The 22,367-nt window shown below is 45.2% G+C and overlaps 1 protein-coding gene across 9 annotated transcripts in view; it reads left to right on the top strand.

The window, feature by feature from the left end:
- Positions 1–22,367, top strand: part of heatr5a (HEAT repeat containing 5a) — a 140,802-nt gene that overhangs the window by 12,576 nt on the left and 105,859 nt on the right. For 8 of the 9 annotated variants that reach the window (XM_070879036.1, XM_070879044.1, XM_070879041.1 and 5 more), the window contains 7 exons: positions 5,949–6,160; positions 8,312–8,420; positions 8,707–8,856; positions 12,707–12,878; positions 16,950–17,107; positions 19,850–20,099; positions 22,194–22,349. In XM_070879036.1, coding sequence (XP_070735137.1) covers positions 5,949–6,160; positions 8,312–8,420; positions 8,707–8,856; positions 12,707–12,878; positions 16,950–17,107; positions 19,850–20,099; positions 22,194–22,349 — 1,207 coding nt within the window. The remainder of the gene's footprint in view (positions 1–5,948; positions 6,161–8,311; positions 8,421–8,706; positions 8,857–12,706; positions 12,879–16,949; positions 17,108–19,849; positions 20,100–22,193; positions 22,350–22,367) is intronic. The other variant, XM_070879042.1, reaches the window with a different exon arrangement.

Genomic DNA, 22,367 nt, shown 5'->3' with positions numbered 1-22,367 from the left:
TTGATGATTTCTAAAATTGTGCTAGAAATAATGCTGGCCTAATGAAAATCATTGCAATGCACAATGTGTTGATGGTCATGAAATGTGATGTCTGTGATGATCTTGATAGCAGTGGTGCTTTTGTCGTGCATATGCTATGTGTAGCGCTTGAATCACCTTCTCATCCTTTCACCCCCTTCTCTAATAATCTCATTTGTGTTTTGCAGCTCCGCCAGCAGCGCGGCCTCAGGCAAGACCACAGAGGCCAAAAGGTGGGGGGTGCGGGGCCGGACCCGCCGGACAATCCTATGTCTGCTGAGGAGCTCCGATTCTCGCCTGTCAATCCGCTGGGTCTGTCCTCTGCGGATGAGAGCGCGGACTTCGAGGAACCTGCATTGCCACACTCCAGAAGCCTTTCCACCCCAAGGTCATCTTGTGCTCCTCCGGTCATTCCCGCCTCCATTCTGGAGGTATCGGCCCCAAGCACCTCGCCACAGGGCACCCCATTTGGTCCCAGGGCGGCACCGACCCCCGCGGAGGTTTCGTGGACGCGGCAGGTCTGGTCCACGAGCGCGACATGAGAGTGGAGAGATGGTATAGTTGTTCAGGAGGACTGTAGACATTGGTGACCGGCTCCTTGATGCATTGGGGGGCATATCCCGACAGCTGGCCACCATGACTGAGTACGTTCCACGGGTGGCGGGGGCCCTGGAGGCGATAGCCTGGAACACTGCTGGCACAGGCCTCCCAGTGGTCCCAGAGCGCGGCACTCCACCCCTAGGTTCCACACCACCACTGCGAACGACAGATGAGAGGCAGGACCAAGATCCTGCTTCTGGATCAGAGAATGTTCCCCCCTCGGCACCCGCTGTTCCCGTACCCGTGCAACCGCCGCCTCTGCCTTCACCACCCCCCCCCTGCCCCAATGAGGCACCGCCTGGGGAGCTCTTCGGCAAGGCGTGTGGAGGGGGGAAGGAAAGTGAGGTGCATGTGCGCAGGTGATGGCTGTGTTATATCTCCATCTGGGTGTATGCAATTTGTTGTAATGCATGGGGGGCGGGGGACACCCTCCTGCTTTGCCTTTGTATTCTGTGTTGCTGGACATGTTGACCATTTGATTGATGTCAATGGTGGGAAAAAGTGGGGTGTGGGTGGGGGTGGGGTGTTTTTTTGCCCATGATACTCATGATTTCAGACCAATGTTGGTTTAAAATTATTTTTATTCAACATAACCTTGTTTGCGCACTGGTGATTCCTTAACATGAAAGGGTGAAATAAAACTTAACTTCAATCAACGTAAACTTCAACTGGCCACCATTGATGTCTGAGCTGCACACACACAGCAGTGTGTCAGCATTGTCACTCTCAGCAACGTTCTTTCAGGCAAATCGTTCAGCTATCAGCTCCTCACGTAAGAGTCTTGCAGCTATGCAGCCACCACGGGCCCTTTCCTGTGGTCTGGAGGGGGGCGTGGGCATGGTTGCATAGCCAGCCTGGTTGTCTGGCCTTAGGTCAGCGTCCAGCCCCTCATCCTCCTATTTCTCTCTCTCCTGAGGTGGAGCATCAGTCCCTTCTGGCAATTCTTGGCCCCTCCTGATAGCCAGGTTGTGCAACATGGAGCACACGACCACAAATTTAGCTACTTGCTCAGGGTTGTATTGCAGCTCCCCCAACCTGAGTGGTCCAGGTATCTGAAGCGCTGCTTAAGCATAGTTATTGTTTTCTGGGCATCATTGCGTGTGTTTCTGTGGCTCTGGTTGTATCGCTTCTTGGCCTCGTTGTGGGTGTCACGCGGCGGGGTCATCAGCCAGGTCGCTAGGCCATCTCGGTTGTCACCAAGCATCCAGCATTGTCCTTGTGGCTGACTCTGAAACATGTCAGAGACAGCATTCTCACGCAGGATGTGAGCCACATCGAAGCTGCCTGGACATTTGGCATTCATTGCCATTATTATCTGGTTGTGGTCGACAATTAGTTGGACCTTCAGGGAGTGAAATCCTTTTCTGTTACGAACAAACTCTGGGTCCTGAGAAGGTGCCCGCATGGCGCTGTGAGTGCACTGTATTGCTCCCTGCACCCTGGGGAACTTAGCAATGCGGTAGAATGCTCCAGCCCTGTCAGTCTGAGTCTCCGTGGTCATGGGGAAGCTGATAAAGTCCATCCTTCTCGTGTACAGGGCCTCCGTGACCTGTCTAATGCAGCAATGGGTGGCATGGTGAGACAGAGGATAAATCTCGACTGTGGAGGCCCGAAAGGAACCAGACGCGTAGAAAGACAATGCCGCAGTGACCTTGACCGACACTGATGTCCTGATGGCAGGCTGCAAATGTGGCCTGATGAGCTCACCTATTTCATTGATCACCACCTTGTGGCCTGATGAGCTCACATATTTCATTGATCACCACCTTGTGGAAGCGCAGTCTCCGAAGGCATATGTGCTCAGACACATCGCGGTAAGAGCTATTTTCCCTGTAAGTGCGGGCTTTGTATGGTCTGGACCACCTCCTCATTCTTTCACGTCTTAAATTGGGTACATAATTATGTGCATCAGACATTGAGCCATTTACACTCTGCAGCATCTGCGTATTAATCGATGCAGGCTGAGAAATGGCTGGCCCCATTGCAATGAAAGTATCATAGCGATTGATCAGAAGCAATAATTTCCTCACTAAAATACACCTGCAGTAAACCCCCAATAGTAGAGTCTGAAAATATGTCTGTTGAGATGGTCACTTCACCTGAGGAGAACTTCAAAGTCAATCGAAACGCCCCCGAAGTTGAAGCAGCCTTTTGAATGAAGCGACCTACGATTTAAAAAATGGCAGGTGATTCGTTCAGAACAGTTCCACTTTTTCTGAGCGGTGTTTTTTTAGCGAGCGATATTGTGGGCGAGATGTGTGCGAGGTGGTGAAAGTGACGCTGGGCGATGATCTGGGAGTTCGTTTCGGCAAATGTGATCTTTACGACAAAAAAAAGTGGACGGTCGGTATTATTGAAACTTGCCGTTAATTACGTGCGGAAACTAACGCTGGCCGATATTATGGACATTGATTTTGCCCATTCTGATGATTCCGTCCCAAAAAAGTGGGCGGGTGGTATTTTTTTTCCCCGGCGTTACGCATATGGGGAAAGTAACGCTTGGCGATCAGTGTCCGAAAAATGGGCGTCAGTTTCCATTATGTGGCTAAATGGACAATATCTGGGCGTTATACGTCATTTCAGCGGTAAAATGGACGTTAAGTGGGCGTAATGCATGCAAAAAAAGTAAAATCTAGCCCATGGATTCTAAACTTTGTTTGAAAACAAATAGCCAGTAGGTCATTGAGGGCAGGAATTTTAGATGAACAGGGCTGTGCTCTACAGGATACGGGCAGTTGCATTTTGGAGAAATTTGGAGTTTATAAAGTCTGGTCATAGTAAGGCTGGCAAATAGGTTATTGGAATAATGGAGTCTGGAGGAGCCAAAAGCCTATGCAAGGGTTTCGGTGGTGGAGGGACTGAGGTGGGTTGGAGGCAGGCGGTGTTGCTAAAATGGAAATAAATGGTCTTGGTGATGGAGAAGATGTAGGTTTTTAAATTTAACTTGTGGTCAAAAATGATGCCTAAGCCCCTCTGATAATGCAACAGAGAATCTACTCACAAGACTTTGTTGCTGTTGATGTAGTTTATGGGAGCTACACAAGACCAGTGTGACTGGTTCAAATGAGATCATGAATGAATTATGTAGAGAACTGTGGGCAAATGCAGCATTTTGTTAATGTAAAGACAGTATGGCACAGTCCTGACCAAATGTAGTTACACTATTTTGTTTCTGTTAATGTAGAACAACTGTTACCATCTTCTGCATGTCCAGGATGTAAATCATTCAGCTACTGCTTTATGCTTTCCAACCGTGCCTTTGGTAAAGGGATCTCATTAAGTTGCTTGGCTGTTGGCATAGTGATGTTTGAAATAGGTGTTGGTGATGACAAGTATTTCTGCAAATCACTTATCTCAGTACAGAGTATAAGCCCTTAAATGTAGATAATTAAAACACATGGCTGGTATAAAACAAGATGCAAGTCCTAATTTTTGGTATGTACTTAAGAAATACCTGAAAGTGTTTTCCTTTTCAGTGCACAGTATATTTGTGATAGCAGTAGAAATCATAGTGTTGAGATTGATAAATTGTAGAAGAGAATTCCACCAAAACTATGTCGATGTACCTGCAGGACCCATTTGAGGAGTGCCTGGAATACTATATTTTAGAAAAACTCTTGTTGAAGGCAATGTTTAAAATGGTAGGGAAATACCAAGGTTCATATTTGGAGATCTGAATGGCATGATGCTGAGTTACAGACTTTTTTTAGTCATATATTTTTGTGCTTTTATCAATAAAGCAGGTCAGTTTTAGAATATGGAGGTTTTTCGATTAAGTTTTCACACTTTTTTTTCATCATCATCATAGGCAGTCCCTCGAAATCAAAGAAGGCTTGCTTCCATCTCAAAATGAATCCTTAGGTAACTGAACAGTCCAATATAAGAACCACAGTCCCTGTCACAGAAGGGACCGACAGTTGAGGGAAAGGGTGGATGGAACTGGTTTGCCGCACGCTCTTTCCGCTGCCTGCGCTTGGTTTCTGCGTGCTCTCGGCAATGAGACTCGAGGTGCTCAGTACCTTCCTGGATGCACGTCCTCCACTTAAGGCGGTCTTCGGCCAGGGACTCTCAGGTGTCGGTGGGGATGTTGCATTTTATCAAGGAGACTTTGAGGGTGCCCTTGAAACATTTCCTCTGCCCACCTTTGGCTCGTTTGCCGTGAAGAAGTTCCAAGTAGAGTGCTTGCTTTGGGAATCTTATGTCAGGCATGCAAACAGTGTGGCCTGCCCAGTGGAGCTGATCGAGTGTGGTCAGTGCTTCAATGCTGAGGATGTTGGCCTGTTCAAGGATGCTAATGTTGGCGCGTCTGTCCTCCCAGGGCATTTGCAGGATCTTGCAGAGACATCGATGGTGGTATTTCTCCAGCGATTTGAGGTGTCTACTGTATATGGTCCTTGTCTCTGAGCCATACAGGAGGGCGGGTGTTACTACAGCCCTGTAGACCATGAGCTTGGTGGCAGATTTGAGGGCCTGATCTTCGAACACTCTTTTCCTCATGCGGCCGAAGGCTGCACTGGAGGCGGTGTTGGATCTCGTCGTCAAAGTCTGTCCTTGTTGATAAGAGGCTCCCGAGGTGTGGGAAATGGTCCACGTTGTCCAGCGCCGCGCTGTGGATTTTGATGAGGGGGCAGTGCTGTGCAGCGGAGACAGGTTGGTGGAGGACCTTTGTCTTAGGGATGTTTAGTGTAAGGCCCATGCTTTCGTATGCCTCAGTGAAGATGTTGTCTATGACTTGGAGTTCAGCCTCTGAATGTGCGCAGACACAGGCATCGTCTGCGTACTGTAGCTCGATGACAGAGGTTAGGACAGTCTTGGATCTGGCCTGGAAACGACAAAGGTGCTGAATTGTATGAATTTGAATCAAGTTTCAAGTGGAGGTGTAATGCACTGTGCTATCCAGTACTTCAGAGAGCTTCAGATTCTATTAGCGGAGGATGGGGCTGAGGAAGTGTGTTTCTAAAGAGAAGTAAACTTCCAGCCGAGATGAGCAGATGTAAGGACTTGAGCACATTTTGGATGAAACATTAAACTGAGGCTCTCTCTGCCTATTCTGGTGGTTCAGGTTGATATAGAAGATCCCACGGCAGAATTGAAGAACAGGATCTATGTATCTCCTGGCTTTCTGGCCAACTTTCTTCCCTCATTTACTGGTCATCCATTTCATTGCTGTTTGTGGAATCTTTCTCTGTGCAGAATGGCTGTCTGGTTTGATTGCATAAGAACACTGCATTTCAAAGTAATTCTAAGGTGCTAAATAAATAAAGGTCTTTCTGTCTTTTTAGTCACAGTTATTATAGAGCACTTTGCTACTGTGAACCTTTTATTGGCAGGCTGATATTAAAGAGAAGCAGAAGAAGCTGGTGGAACAACTGACTGTCTTGTTGGAGAGCTCACCAGGACCGCCTGCCCGCAAGCTAATTGCTAAGAACCTGGCCTTACTGTATAGCATTGGTGACACTTTCTCTGTGTATCAAACTATCGACAAGTGCAATGACATCATCAGGAGTAAGGATGACTCACCAAGTTACCTACCTACCAAACTGTAAGTATTTTTTCCAGAAAATATAACGGTTATGTTAATACCACTAATTTGAGTACTGCTGTTGTATTACAGAGCAGAGTTCATGCAGTAACATTAATGAAGACTGGAATGGACAAATGACCCAAAAAGGAAACTTTGTTGCTTTTAAAGGGGAAATGTACTGAAGCTTACAAAGAGTGGTCTCTACATTTCCCCATCCCATAGAACATAAGAACTTAAGAATTAGGAACAGGGGTAGGCCATCTAGCCCCTCGAGCCTGCTCCGCCATTCAAAAAGATCAAGGCTGATCTGGCCGTGGACTCAGCTCCACTTACCCGCCCGCTCCCCATAACCCTTAATTCCCTGATTGGTTAAAAATCTATCTATCTGTGATTTGAATATATTCAATTAGCTAGCCTCAACTGCTTCCTTGGGCAGAGAATTACACAGATTCACAACCCTCTTGGAGAAGAAATTCCTTCTCAACTCGGTTTTAAATTGGCTCCCCGTATTTTGAGGCTGTGCCCCCTAGTTCTAGTCTCCCCGACCAGTGGAAACAACTTCTCTGCCTCTATCTTGTCTATCCCTTTCATTATTTTAAATGTTTCTATAAGATCACCCCTCATCCTTCTGAACTCCAACGAGTAAAGACCCAGTCTACTCAATCTATCATCATAAGGTAACCCCCTCATCTCCGGAATCAGCCTGGTGAATCGTCTCTGTACCCCCTCCAAGGCTAGTATATCCTTCCTTAAGTAAGGTGACCAAAACTGCACGCAGTACTCCAGGTGCGGCCTCACCAATACCCTGTACAGTTGCAGCAGGACCTCCCTGCTTTTGTACTCCATCTCTCTCGCAATGAAGGCCAACATTCCATTCGCCTTCCTGATTACCTGCTGCACCTGCAAACTAACTTTTTGGGATTCTGCCAAAAAGAGTTTCATGCACAAAGAGTTTCATGCACAAGGACCCCCAGGTCCCTCTGCACCGCAGCATGTTGTAATTTCTCCCCATTCAAATAATATATCCCTTTCAGCTTTGTCTTTGTTCTTTGCTTTAAAACTTCTATACAGACAATCTGCATGGGAGAAGAAGATACTCTGTTATAGAAGTTCCCTCTGATATGACTAGAATTTGTGCATGAATGACACTGGGAATAGTGGGTTTGTGGTATCCTTTGTGATAGTGGAGCAGAAATATGCATCTTCACATTGGTAGATTTCTGCACAAGTTTACGTTCCCAGTCTACTTCATCTGCTCCACCTCAATTTCATTGCCCCGCTCAGGGATCCACTTATCCATTAAGCCGTTCAACCAAGGAGTTTTGTTCAACCGTTCAAGGCCATTCAACCAAGGAGCACGCGTGGTGAAAACTTGGAGTAGCTGGAAATTGATAATGTAGATTATCAGTGGCTGTACTCTCTGAAGTTATGCTACCTTCATTTTCTTTCCACAATTCTCTTCTCTTGTTGGTTCTTGCTTTGCCGCCTTTGATTTTCTTTTCTTTTCTGAGGGTAGATGCTTCCCAGGCCATCACGAATATTGCTCACAACTGACTTACCAAGAGGTGCATATGAGTGGCTTTGTAGGCACACCTCATCTGTTTTTTTTTCTTTGCCTCTGTTGGGAGATGCCAGGCCTCCACTTGACACCTCATGCAGCAGCACAACTGAAATCAAAAACTTGGGGGAAACGGGATCTGCATCCCACTAGTCCATGGCATTGTATACTGGTACTCTAATGCACAATTCCACTTTGATATCTTTTAAACAATTCAGCAGAATACCGTTCCCTGGGAAGAATTTTCGTTTTGTGTTTTCTTACGGCTTCTGCATAATAATGATCAAAAAAATTCTAAGTGATCCACTAATAAATGGTGCTTACTGCAGAAATTTACAATGACCCTCCATCCTCCGAAGGTATTTTGCTAATTCAGATTGTCTAGATAATTTAGCTTTTGATTTTTGCACCTTATTTACCGTTTTCTTTATTTGTGGAACCAGGTCAGTTATTTCTACAGCAATCTAATATGTTTCATCAGGTGTAATAAAGATCATCAATTGTGTCTTCAAGCTTGTTTTTTTCAGAACAGTGCAAGCAATTTTCTTTCAAATAGAGTATTTGTGTTTAAATCAATGCTGTTCATTCAATGTGTTGGTTTTGTTTTTCAGGGCTGCAGTTGCTTGTTTGGGGGCCTTGTATGAGCAGCTGGGGAGAATATTGGGGAATACATACACCGAAACTGTGGGGAACTTGCTAAAAGCTCTGAAAAGTGCTGAGGTAAGAAGAGGTTTCTAAAACAGTCTAGAGAATCTACTTCAGAGTAAATATGGGTGGTGCTGGATAAATAAAAATAATTTCACTTCTTTTGATATATGGCTGATCCTTTCTACACAGATAATTACATGTTTCTGATACTGATTAATGTACCAAATGTTCCAGGAGAGTGCAAAGCCTCAATATAAGTTGGCAAGCTTACTGTTTTTAGCTATTGAAGCTGTATAATAGTGTCATACTGACATGAATAAATCTGTAACATTAGTCTCTGGCATGATTTGTCACCTAGTCCCAAGGGCGCTATGAGATTATGCTGAGTTTGCAGAAGTTGCTTTCAGGGCAAGGAGCTGCTGCTGCGCCATGTCACAGAGATATCTACAAAGCTGCCCGCTCATGCTTGACAGATCGATCAATGGCTGTTCGCTGTGCTGCAGCAAAGGTATACATTTCGAGTTTATTTACTGTCGGCTACATTTGAACTGAATAATGAGGCTAAACTATGGTTTGTTAAAATAGTTATCAATAGTCTATGTTAATCATTTTTCACTTTTCTTTCTGCCCTATACATAACACAGAAACACTTCTAAGCAATATCTTGACACATGGGGCCCAAGTTTCCACACGCGCCTAGAACGGCGCAGTCCCGACCTGGACGCCCGTTTTTCGCGCCACAAAGTGCGCCGAAAAAAATCCTCGGTATTCTCCACCTACCTGCAGGTCCTCTGGCCCTCGGCGCAGCCAGCACGAGCTGTGGGGGGGGCGGAGCCAGGTCCCTGCGCTGAAAACAGTGCCGGGACCTCTGCACATGCGCGCTACAGTGGGCACGCAAGTGCAGTAGCTCCAGGCGCCGAACTGTGTGGGAGGGGCCCGAAGCACGCAGCCCCTAGCCCTGGCTGAATGGCCTCACTGGGGCTGCGTGAACAAGGCTCTTCCCACGGCCAGCTCCTGCTTCCCCCCCCCGACCAGACCCGACACCCTTCCCCCCCCCCCCCCGAACCGACCCGTGCTCCTGTTCCCGCCTCCCCGACTGGACCCGACCCGACCCGCGCTCCTGTTCCCGGTCCGCCCCTCCCCCCCCCCCCCCCCGACTGGACCCGACCCGACCCGCGCTCCTGTTCCCGCTCCCCGCCCCCCCGACTGGACCCGACCCGCGCTCCTGTTCCCGCCCCCCCCCCCGACTGGACCCGACCCGACCAGACTCCCGCTCCCAGACTGGATCCGACCTGACCTTCCCCCCCCCCCCCCCCACCCCGACCCGACCCGAACCTCCTCTCCCCTCCCCAACGCCACCTACCTGTAAATCTGGTGCTGGGGACGGGCCCTGCCCGAAGTCTCGGGCCGGCCCGTTCAGCCTTCGGTCCCGAAAGGCCTGCCTGAAGCACTTTCACACAGGTAGGAAGATGGTTTATTTAATCTTTTCTTTGCTTATAAATGTTTATTCAGGTTGGATTTGTTTGTATAATATTTGTATAAGTATAAATAAGGATTTATTATAGAATTTAATGATTTCCCTCCCCCCCCCACCTCGTTCTGGACGCCTAATTTGTAACCTGTGCCTGATTTTTTAATGTGTAGAACAGGTTTTTTCAGTTCTACAAAAATCTTCACTTGCTCCATTCTACTTTAGTTTGGACTACGTTTTCACTGTGGAAACTTTCAAATCAGGCGTCAGTGGCCGGACACACCCCCTTTTGAAGAAAAAATTCTGTTCCAAAGTAGAACTGTTCTACCTGACTAGAACTGCAGAAAACAAAATGTGGAGAATTGCGATTTCTAAGATAGTCCGTTCTCCACCAGTTGCTCCTAAAAATCAGCCGCAAATCATGTGAAAACCTGGGCCCATAGACAATTCAGTTTTTCTATTTACAAAAAGCTAATACAATTCTAGGTTTTATCATAAGAATATAAAATCCAAGCCTGTACAAAACCTCACCAAGACCTTAATTGAAGCACTGTGTGGATTATTGGGCTTCACATTATATGAAGCACGCTGAGGCTTTAGAGAGGGTATAAAGCAGATTCATTAGGATGCCACCTAGTTTGAGGAAATACAAATTTGAAGAAGTGCTTGAAAACTGCAGATTTTTTGTTGGAACAACGCAGATAATGGGGCAATATAATGGGGAATATTATTGAAAAAATTCTGAGGGACAGGATAAATCTTCATTTAGAAAGACACGGATTAATCAAGGACAGTCAGCATAGATTTGTTCAGGAAAGGTCATGTCTGACTAACTTGATTGAATTTTTTGTAGACTGCAGGAAGATATCAATGGATTTGTCAGGTGGGCGGAACAGTGGCAAATGGAATTCAATTCTCTAGAAGTGTGAGGTAATGCATTTGGGGAGGGAAAACAAGGCAAGGAACACACAATAAATGGTAGGATACTGAGAAGTGTAGAGGAATAGAGGGACCTTGGAATGCATGTCCACAGATCCCTGAAGGTAGCAGGACAGGTGGTAAGGTGGTTAAGAAGGCATACGGGATACGAACATCAATGGGGCACTTTCCTTTATTGGCCAAGGCATAGAATACAAGAGCAGGGAGGTTATGCTCGATCTGTATAAAAGACTAGTTAGGTCACAGCTAGAGTACTGCGTGCAGTTCTGGTCACCACATTACAGGAAGGATGTGATTGCACTCGAGAGGGTACAGAGGAGATCTACGAGGTTTTTGCCTGGATGGTGGTGGGGGTCTGGCACTCACTGCCTGAAAGGGTAGGAGAAGCAGAAACCCTAAGCACATTTTTTTTTTAAAGTACGTGGATATGCACTTGTAGTGCTGTAATCTACAAGGTTATGGACCAAGAGCTGGAAAGTGGGATTAGGCTGGATGGCTCTTTGTCGGCCGGCACACACACGATGGGTTGAATGGCCTCCTTCTGTGCTGTAAATTTCTCTTGATTCTATAGTGTTTTAAACTATGAAACAATGGGATGGAGTTGATTGAAGAAGACTGTTTCCAGGGGTTCAAGAACAAGGGATCACAGATACAAGATTAAATGCAAGAGATTTGTAACAGTGGGCAGGAGAAACTTACTCATGAGTTGTGAGGCTGTGAAATTCACTTCTCGGGTTAGTGGTTGAGATAGAAACTGTCAATATTCAAGATTAGATTGGATAAATGGATGAAACAAAAGGGGTTACAGGGATATGGGAATGGGGTGGATAAATATGATTCGAACTATTCGCTCTTGTGAAAGGTCAACATTGACACCGACTGATTTGACAGAATGACCTGTTTCCGCGTTGTAAAAAAGAAAGGCTTGCATTTATATAGCGCCTTTCACGACCACCGGATGTCTCAAAGCGCTTTACAGCCGATGAAGTACTTTTGGAGTGCAGTCACTATTGTGATGTGGGAAACATGGCAGCCAGCAAACTCTCACAAACAGCAATGTGATAATGACCAGATAATCTGTTTTTGTTATGTTGATTGAGGGATAAACATTGGCGAAGACACTGGGAATAACTCCCCTGATCTTCTTCCAAATAGTGCCATGGGATCTTTTCGGGTCACCTGAGAGGACAGACGGGGCCTCGGTTTAACGTCTTATCTGAAAGACGGCACCTCCAACAGTGCAGCACTCCCTCAGCACTGCACTGGAGTGTCAGTCTAGATTTATCTGCTCAAGTAACCTCAACTATTTCTGTGTTTTTTTTCTTGGAGCTTAATTTCACATTAACCTCACCTGGCTAGGAGAGGACAGGCCAAGACCTGCTTCTGGTCCTCTGCCACTGTTGCTTCTGTAGTCTTTCGCCAGGAGATGTGCAAGAACCTTCTTTATGCTTTTTTGTAACATGGCAATTTAAAATCATCAAACACGGTCATGAATGGTGATTGAAAAAGTGCTGATAAATGTGCAGTGATCACAGTTTTTTGAGGGTATGTTAGGTCATGCTTCCTCTCTGCTTTTCACCATACTGTTTCCTTGTTGTTTGTTCCCCCACCACCACCCCCCTGTCCCACTCAGACATGCATATTTTGTGCCCTGGAGGATGAGTTCCTGAGCTGCATATAGTGTCTTAACTGATCTTGTGAGATTGTTGCTTTCTAAAAATAATTCTTGAAGTAATTTTTTAAAAAGGACAGATGTTTCAAAATGTTTAACATCTTATGAGATCTGGTGAAGTTATGCATTAACATTGAATGATTTACCAGAATAGTTTGTCAGTAGAATTAGTGTATAGTGTTTCAGTGGTGCTCCCTGATTCCTGATTCAGTTGACTCATTACAATGATTGCCACAATGTGAATTCTGACAATATTGTAATATTTTTGTTTTTCAGTGCCTTTTGGAACTTCAAAATGAAGCTGTGTTTATGTGGACCACAGAGCTAGAGAATGTTGCTACACTTTGCTTTAAAGCGTTTGAAGGTTCTAATTATGATGTACGTGTTTCTGTTTCAAAATTGCTGGGTGCTATTCTGGCTACAGCTGTGGTACCTAAGCAGGGCCCAGGTAGGTGGTATACTTGGGCAGATGGAATTTTTTCAAGTAATTTTATTGAAACCAATTTGAATTCTGAAGTAAGATTTCAACGTCAAAGTAACTGTAACAAGATAATGGGCTGGACTTTCGACTCATTTGCGCCCCGTTTAGCGTCTGGGCGGGGCATAAAATAAATTTTTTTTTTTGGCGTGAAACGAGGCGCACAAGATTTTGCGCCCAGGCAGAATTTTTGGCAATAGTTTTGCGGCGGTGCTAAAATTTACCGCCTGCCCGCTGTTTTCACCGTTTGGATGACGTAATCGTCATGCAACGCTACGCTAGCGCCCCAAGTGGAACTTTCGAGCATATCGCCCGATTTAGCGTCCGCCCGGGAACCCACCAGCAAAAAGCAGGCGCTAATGGGTACCATCTTGGAAATGGAGGAGAAAGTCGGAGGTCTGAATGATTAAAAGCATTGGGAGAAGAACGCTGCGTTACTTTTCATTGTGAAATTTATATGAGTTTATAGTTTTAAAGGACATTTAAGGACATTTTAAAAGATGGGCCATACTATGTCAGCCATTAATCCTGGCTGTTATATTTATCCAGCGCCGAGCTGGAAGAAGGCTTATTGATGATCATTTTCACGTAATTGAAGAGGTCACAGACATATGGGGAGGAGGCCTTACCTCCCACGAGTTTACAGAGAACAGCGCTCATACTTGCAGCTCTCTCAGGCACAGTGCATTCGAAGGCTGCGCTTCTGAAAAAAGTGCTGACAGAGATATGCCAGCTCCTACAGGCAGACCTACAGCCTACCAGCGGCAACAGGACTGCACTGTCCGTCGAGGTGAAGGTGACTGCGGCACTTGCCTTCTATGCCTCCGGCTCCTTTCAGGCATCAGCGAGGAACATATGCTCCATCTCTCAGCACGCCACACATTTCTGCATTCGCCAGGTGACTAAATGCACTGTACACACACAGGATGGACTTCATAAACTTCCCGATGACCAAGGAGTCCCAAAATGAGAGGGCTGTAGGTTTTGGATGATTTGCTGACTTCCCCAAGGTTCAGGTTGCCTTTGACTACACACATCGCCCTGCGAGCACCTCTACAGAATTCAGGGGTTTACCGAAACTGAAAGGGATTCCACTCCATGAAAGTACAGATCGTCTGCGACCATAGACAGCGCATCATGGCAGTCAATGCCCAATATTCAGGGAGCATCCATGATGCTTTCACCTTGCATGAGAACACTGTCTCAGGCATGTTCCAGCGTCAACCACAAAGCCAGAGTTGGTTGCTGGGGGACAAGGGTTACGGCCTCGCCATCTGGCTCATGACCCCCCCTCCGGAGTCCTCAGACAGAAGCTGAGCATCGCTATAATGAGAGCCATGCAGCTACATGCAACATCGTTGAACAGACAACTGGAGCGCTCAAGCAGCGCTTCTGATGCCTGGACCACTCTGGAGGCTGCCTGCAATACTCCCCTCAACAGGTCTCTGAGTTCATTGGTTCATTGTGGTGTGCTGCATGCTACACAACTTAGCCATCATGAGGGGACAGGATTTGCCAGTGGGGATTGCAGGACCACCTCAGGAGAGAGTGGGTGGAGGGGGTGGGGAAAGAGGAGGAAGATGAGGAAGAGGAGCCTGGCGAGGAGTCCATGCTACCACCACCACAACCACAGGGGAGGGATCGTGGGAATTTTGCCGCTGGAAAAGCCTTATGTCAGCAGCTTTGCTTGAAGAGTGAACGGCACGTTTTACCGTTGCCTGGCCACTTTATCCCACCATGTTGACTATTCCTCCTCTTAGTCTGCACATAAGACACTGCACAGGAATGGTTAAGGTGAACAAAATAATTTATGGAACATTTTAAACTTTTATAACTTTGTTAACATAATTTGCAAACTTTAATAAAATAACATAAATTATCTGCATCCAGCAGTGTGATTAAACAATAACAACAACAACAGCATTGTAACCAACAGAATACAGAACATAATGCAGCAACCCCTGCCCACTGTCTTTACAACCGGCGTTCCCCACCCCAAACCCTTATCTGCCTCCCTTTCCTGCTGCTCGTACCAAAAGTGGCACCATGTTGGCGCACAGCCAAGTTGCCAGAGCTCTGCTGTGTTGGGGGGGGAGAGAGACATTGAAGACACACATGGGGAGACACATGACCAGCTCGTGGCGTGGAAGGCCCGGTTTCTGACCGGCAAGTCTCTTCATCGGCGTCGCCAGTCACAAGTGGTGTGGGTCTGGGTATCACATTGGGGAACGCAGAGAGTATGGCAAAAGGGTTTATGGACTGCATCATCTGCCCAAGCTGAAGCAGAGCTTGTGCCTTTGATGTACCATATTCCGAAAGGTTTCTCGCCACACACTCTGGGACTCCAGTGTCACTGGAGGCCACCAGCCTCGTGTGGGCACTGATGGCCTCGCAGGTTTTGCGGCTTACACCGACAATTTGCGACCCTACCTCCATAATAGTCACAGTGAGTTTCTCGATGGTTGCGGGAATCCTATCCAGGACATCAAGGAGCTGACGGGTGAACTGGATGCTCTCCCTGGACAGTCCCACCATGTCCAGTTCCGTGTCTGCCTGTCTGTCAGCAGGCCGACTTGCCCTCCGGAGAGCTGGCATCCGGGATTCGACCCCAGAACTGCGTTGCTGCACGCCACTAGTCCCAGGAACCTCTGAGGTCTCAAGGCCTGAGAAAGTTACATCATCCTCAAACGAGGTGTTTGCCACTAGAAAAAGAGGTGTAGCGTGCATCTGCCCCCCCTGAAATCGGCTGATCTTGAACTCTTCTTCCTCCTCCGCCACATGATGGCCTGACGTGGAGGATTGATTTGAGGGATGCGGTACCTGTGACTGGTCATCTGGAAGTTGAAAGCGCGAGACATTGGTTAGCAGCAGGGGAGGAGGTAGGGTGACCTGAGGAAGGTCACATAGCACCGGCTCATTTAAAGGACCGCCGCGACTCCATTATATCTAGTCGAGAGACACTGCATGACATTGCCCCAACCCTAGTCCACAGACACTGCATCACATTGCCCCAACCCAGCCCAGGGAGTGTGCAGGACTTGCCCTCAGTATCCAAGCAGGGGTCAGCATCCCCAGTGGCAGTTGCCCGACCTGAGTCACCGATGAGGTCTGCCACTCTGTCCTCCGGTCACCCTTCCCCCTCCCCTGCTGCTAACCAATGTCTCGCGCTTTCTACTTCCAGATGACCAGATGAAAATGGGAATGGTTACCAGAGGGTTCATCTGTTCTTGTGGCACACACACACAGCCACCAAAGCACTTATACCATACTGTCTGAATGTAATCGAGTCCTCTGTTTAATGGCCTTGGAAGTTGCACGTGGTTCATCAGGAGGACATCGAAGTGCGGAAACATCTTATGAGATTTCAGAAAGCAATCTTAATAATGTGTAAAGATCATTCATGGCAAATATGGTGTCAATATAAGCCTACCTATGTGCCATGTATTTTAGGAAGCAACCCACAGAGTGCTGAGAGACAGTAACAGCATGAGAACAAATAGTGTGTTAGATTTATAAATTAAGTAATAAGAGAGTGCATCAATAAAAATTGTATTCGCTCTAATCATTAAACTTTTTTCGTTACTGCTGCCCACTCCTGGCCACAGTGTCTGAGGCAGAGACCTCCTCAGCCATTTCTCTCCATAATCTATCAAAAATGTGCGAGTAGTCTCCTGTTTTTTTTTTCAAACATGGCATTCATTTCATCCACTTCAAATGAATTAAAAGTTCAGTGAACACTGCAGGGATTCAAGCCCAGGACCTTTTGGGTCTGAGTCTGGTGCTTAACTAACTGAGCTGCTTAATTTTTCTTGGGTTACATGAAACTAGGATTTGAATTTTGGTGTCTTAGTATTGACCAACATGTATACACTGGAAATCTGCATTGAGACTCTATATTTTAATATCATGGATTCAATCTTCCCTGTAAGCAGATTCGTTGATAAGCTAGAAAATATTTAGGAAAAACCTCTGTTGTAAGTTACTGTAGCCCATGAGTTCAGTGCTTTTTAAATTAACATTAATTGTTCTTGTTTCTCTCAGGTGCAAGGCAGGTTGTTCGTAAAACCTCATTGGAGGAAGCAATGGACTTGCTGGCTTCTGGCTTCCTGCGAGGAGGCAGTGGGTTCTTGCGTGTCAGTGGAGAAATACTGAAAGGAGGCAGCTCTGTGAACCGGGATGTTAGGATTGGAGTAACTCAGGTTGGAAATTAAATTTGAGTTCGCTGTAGTGATCTATTAACTGCACTTTTATCTTATTTCATCAAGTGAGGTTGGGGCTTCATAAACATTATATGGAAAACTCTGGAATACTTGTAAATATTTGAGTGATACTTTATAAAAAATATATATTATTGTCTTCAGCCGAGAATGTTCTCTTTTTTTTTTGCTGCTTGCTCATGATCATCCTCCTTCAGCATGTGCTATGGAGCAACCATCTTAAGACAATTTCTACCTTTGCTCACCTTAGGGTGAAAGGTCCTCCTGTGTGGTGTGCTGTGCCAGTGGTGCACTTGAAAACTGGTTAATCCTGAGGAAGCAAACCATCATTAAGATTGAAGAAAGCCCTGGGACATGAATTTTTAATCTTGTGGTTGGTTTAGAATTAAATTCTCAAAGTGATTACTGAAACATGGCTGAAAGAAGGTCAAGAATGGTAGCTCAACATTCTTGGTTACAGGGTTTTCAGGCGAGATAGAGAGAGGAATAAAAAAGGAGGGGAAGTCGCAATATTGGTTAAAGAAATAATTACAGCAATGAGAAGGATCAAATTACATCATATGGGTTGAACTGAAGAACATAAAGAGGGCAATTACACTGCTGGGAGTGTACTACAGACCCCCAAATAGTCAGAGGGAGATAAAAGAGCAAATATGTTGGCAATTTTCCGAGAAGTGTGAAAACAATAGGGCAGTAAGAGTAGGGGATTTTAACTATCCTAAAATTAACTAGGATAGAATTAGTGCAAAAGGTATAGAGGGCGCAAAATTCTGAAAAATGCATTCAGGGGAACTTTTTCAGCAAGTACATAGCAAGCCCAACAAGAGAGGGGGTGGTTCTGGACTTAGTTTTAGGGAATGAAGTTGGGCAGGTGGAAGGGGTATCAGTGGGAGAGCATTTTGGTGGTAGTGATTATAATTCAGTTAGATTTAGCGTAGTTATGGAAAAGGACAAAGATTGATCAGGAATAAAATTTCTCAATTGAGGAAAGGCCAATTTTACTTAATTGAGATGTGATTTCGCAAAAGTGGTCTGGAAACAGCTACTTGAAGGTAAATCAGTGTCTGAGCAGTGGGAGACATTCAAGGAGGAGATAGTGAGTGTTCAGAGCAGATATATTCCTACAATGAAAAAAGGTGGGACTCTCCAATCTAGAGCCTGTAGGATAAGGCAATAAAAGGAAACTAATCTAAGGCTTACCTAAAGAAGGACGTTCTTGCTATTGAGGGAGTGCAGCGAAGGTTCACCAGACTGATTCCAAGGATGACTGGACTGACATATGAGGAGAGACTGGATCACCTGGGCCTTTATACACTGGAGTTTAGAAGGATGAAGGGAGATCTCATAGAAACGTATAAGATTCTGATGGGACGGGACAGGTTAGATGCGGGAAGAATGTTCCCGATGTGGGGAAAAGTCCAGAACCAGGGGACACAGTCTTAGGATAAGGGTTAGGCCATTTAGGACTGAGATGAGGAGAAACTTCTTCACTCAGAGAGTTGTTAACCTGTGGAATTCCCTACCGCTGAGAGTTGTTGATGCCAGTTCATTGGATATATTCAAGAGGGAGTTAGATGTGGCCCTTACGGCTAAAGGGATCAAGAGGTATGGAGAGAAAGCAGGAAAGGGGTACTGAGGTCAATGATCAGCCATGATCTTATTGAATGATGGTGCAGGCTCGAAGGGCCGAATGGCCTACTCCTGCACCTATTTTGTATGTTTCTATGAGGAGAAATTTCTTCAGAGGGTGGTGAATCTTTGGAAAACTCTACCCCAGAGGGCTGTAGAGGCTCAGTCTTTGAGTATATTAAAGACAGGGATCGATAGATTGTTGGTTATTAAGGGAATCAAGGGATGTTGGGATAGTGCTGGAAGTGGAGTTGAAGTAGATGATCAGCCATGATCTCATTGAATGGCGGAGCAGGCTCGAGGGGCCAAATGGCCTACTCCTGCTCCTAATTCTTATGTTCTTATTTCAGATACTGAGAGCTAAATACTGCACAAAGCCTGGAGGAGTACAAAAGGTGCCGGGGTGAAATTAAAAAGGAAATTAGGAAAGCAATGAGAGGGCATGAAAAAATATTGGCAAGTAAAATCAAGGAAAACCCAAGGTGCGAGAGGACTGCTGATGTTGTAACGTTGTTTAAAAAGGGAGGAAAAGATAGACTGAGTAATTACAGACCAGTCAGTCTAACTTTGGTAGTTTTATAAATACATAAAGAGCAAGAGGATAACTAAAGAAAGGGTAGGGCCTATTAGACACCAAAAAGGAAGCTTGTGTGTGGTCGAGGCAGAAACTCTCATATCATAGATTTAAAGTAAATGGGAGGAGGATTAGAGGGGAGTTGAGGAGAACCTTTTTCACCCAGAGGGTGGTGGAGGCTAGAACTCACTGTCTAAAGGGTGGTAAAGGCAGAAACCCTTATCACATTTAAAAAGTACTTGGATATGCATTTAAAGTGCTGTAACCTAAAAGGTTGCGGACCAAGAGCTGGAGAGGGATCAGGCTGGATAGTTCTTTTTTGGCCAGCACAGGCACAATGGATTGAATGGCCTCCTTCAGTGTCACAAAGTTCTATGTTCTATGATTCTGTGATTAACTGAGCTGCAGGTTACATATTTTAATGTTCTCTCGTATCTGATGATTTTAAGTATTGTGTAATGTTAATCTAAATTGATCTTTGTTGGAAACCATCGTAATTTTGACTGATGCATCTTTTTTAGGCTTATGTTGCTTTTGTTTCTACACTGGGTGGTCAGTGGTTGGAACTGAATTTTGCTACCCTACTTGCACATATTTTGGAGTTGGTGTCCCATCCAAAAGCTACTCAGACGCAAATAGACGCCATTTGCTGTCGCCGTTGTATTTCATTTATCCTTCGAGCCACAGTAGGAAGTCTGCTCGGTGAGAAAGCTCAAATTGCAGCAGCAAAAGAGATCTGTCAGGCTGTGGGTAAACAGAAGAAAGCTGTAGGTATGAAACTAAAACCGATCGAGACTAATCTTCATGTGAAACAAGAAACGTCTATATGTCAAAGATGTATTTTTGCATGTGGATTGTGGATTATATAGTTGCATCCTTGCATGCACATAGTGACTACCTCTCATTTATGTTGGTTTTGTGCTTCATATACAGCTTTTGATAATGAAATGTATATGCCAAATTAGACATCATTAAAAAAGATCCCATCATACGAGTAACATTTTTACACACTGAGCCATTGCATTCTTCTAGGAATATATCTTGTTACAATACAATTCAGAATTAGGTTGAGAAAATGTTGGAGTCCATTATTAAAGAAGCAGTAGCAGGACATTTGGAAAAGCAAAATTCGGTCAGGCAGAGTTCGCATGGATTTATGAAGGGGAAGTCATGTTTGACAAAATTTGCTGGAGTTCTTTGAGGATGTGATAAAGGGGAACCAGTGGATGTGGTGTATTTGGACTTCCAGAAGGCATTTGACAAGGTCCCACATAAAAGGTTACTGTACAAGATAAAAGTTCACGGTGTTGGGGATAATATATTAGCATGGATAGAGGATTAGCTAATGAACAGAAAACAGAGTCGGGATAAATGGTTCATTCTCTGATTGGCAACCAGCAACTAGTGGGGTGCCGCAGGGATCAGTGCTGGGACCCCAACTATTTACAATCTATATAAACGACTTGGAAGAAGGGACTGAGTGTACAAAGATGGGAGGAAAAGCAATGTGTGAGGAGGACACAAAAAATCTGCAAAAGGACATACAGGCTAAGTGAATGGGCAAAAATTTGGCAGATGGAGTATAATGTTGGAAAGTGTGAGGTCATGCACTTTGGTAGAAAAAAATCAAAAAGCAAGTTATTATTTAAATGGAGAAAGATTGCAAAGTGCCACAGTACAGCAGGACCTGGGGGTACTTGTGCATGAAACACAAAAGGATAGTATGCAGGTACAGCAAGTGATCAGGATGGCCAATGGTATCTTGGCCTTTATTGCAAAGGGGATGGAGTATAAAAGCAGGGAAGTCTTGCTCCAGCTATATAGGGTATTGGTGAGGCCACACCTGCAATACTGTGTGCAGTTTGGTTTCCATATTTACAAAAGGATATGCTTGCTTTGGAGGCAGTACAGAGAAGGTTCACTAGGTTGATTCCGGGGATGAGGGGGTTGACTTATGAGGAAAGGTTGAGTAGGTTGGGATTCGAGTCATTGGAATTCAGAAGAATGAGAGGTGATCTTATCGAAACATATAAGATTGTGAGGGGGCTTGACAAGGTGGATGCAGAGAGGATGTTTCCACTGATGGGAGAGACTAGAACTAGAGGGCATGATCTTGGAATAAGGGGCCGCCCATTTAAAACTTGAGATGAGGAGAAATTTCTTGTCGGGGTTGTAAATCTGTGGAATTTGTTGCCTCACAGAGCTGTGGAAACTGGGACATTGAATAAATTTAAGACAGAAATAGACAGTTTCTTAAACGATAAGGGGTTATGGGGAGCGGGCGGAGAAGTGGAACTGAGTCCATGATCAGATCAGCCATGATCTTATTAAATGGCGGAGCAGGCTCGAGGGCCGTATGGCCTACTCCTGCTCCTATTTCTTATGTTCTTATTAGGTATTGTTACTTTTATCTTTACACTGCGCAGTATATCGAACTTAGCTGTAAAATCTATACCTCGCTTTTATAACATATATATGGCATAAATGTTTGAATATCCAAGTTTCATTTAAATCATTATATCTTGTAAGATTTACTTTCTCTAATTGGGTCTGTCTTGCTATATTTTGTACCTCAGTAAAGTGTAATAGTTTAACTTTCAGTCAGAACTACCAATGCTGATTGTGCTACTTCAAGGTGCTTCAGTCAGGCATGAAAGATTAGATATTGGACAATGGGGTCAATGAATTACAATTGTGAGCCAATATTGAGGTTCAGATTTTCAATTCGGTTTGCTTGAGCTGTTGGGCTTATCTATTTATTATTTAAATAATACGGATGCATTACCGCATTTCAATTGTGAATGCAACAGTTGCGTTTTATGTATGATGTCCAACAGTTTGATTTAAATTTATCTTTATTGCCAGATGCTGTTATGAGTGACAGTAACATGGAGACGAAGGTGGGTACAATGGACGTGTCTGCCAGTCAACATGTGCTTGTCTGTGCCCTACAAGAGTTGGGCAGTCTAATACAAGGTCTTGGTTCTACTGCTGCCCCACTGCTTCAGGATTCCACCATAGGTAATGTGATAAAAATGT

Source organism: Pristiophorus japonicus, chromosome 4, assembly GCF_044704955.1.
Source record: "Pristiophorus japonicus isolate sPriJap1 chromosome 4, sPriJap1.hap1, whole genome shotgun sequence".
Taxonomy (NCBI): Eukaryota; Metazoa; Chordata; class Chondrichthyes; family Pristiophoridae; genus Pristiophorus; species Pristiophorus japonicus.
The sequence above is the reverse complement of the archived record's forward strand: the minus strand, read 5'-3'. Positions and strand labels throughout refer to the sequence as shown.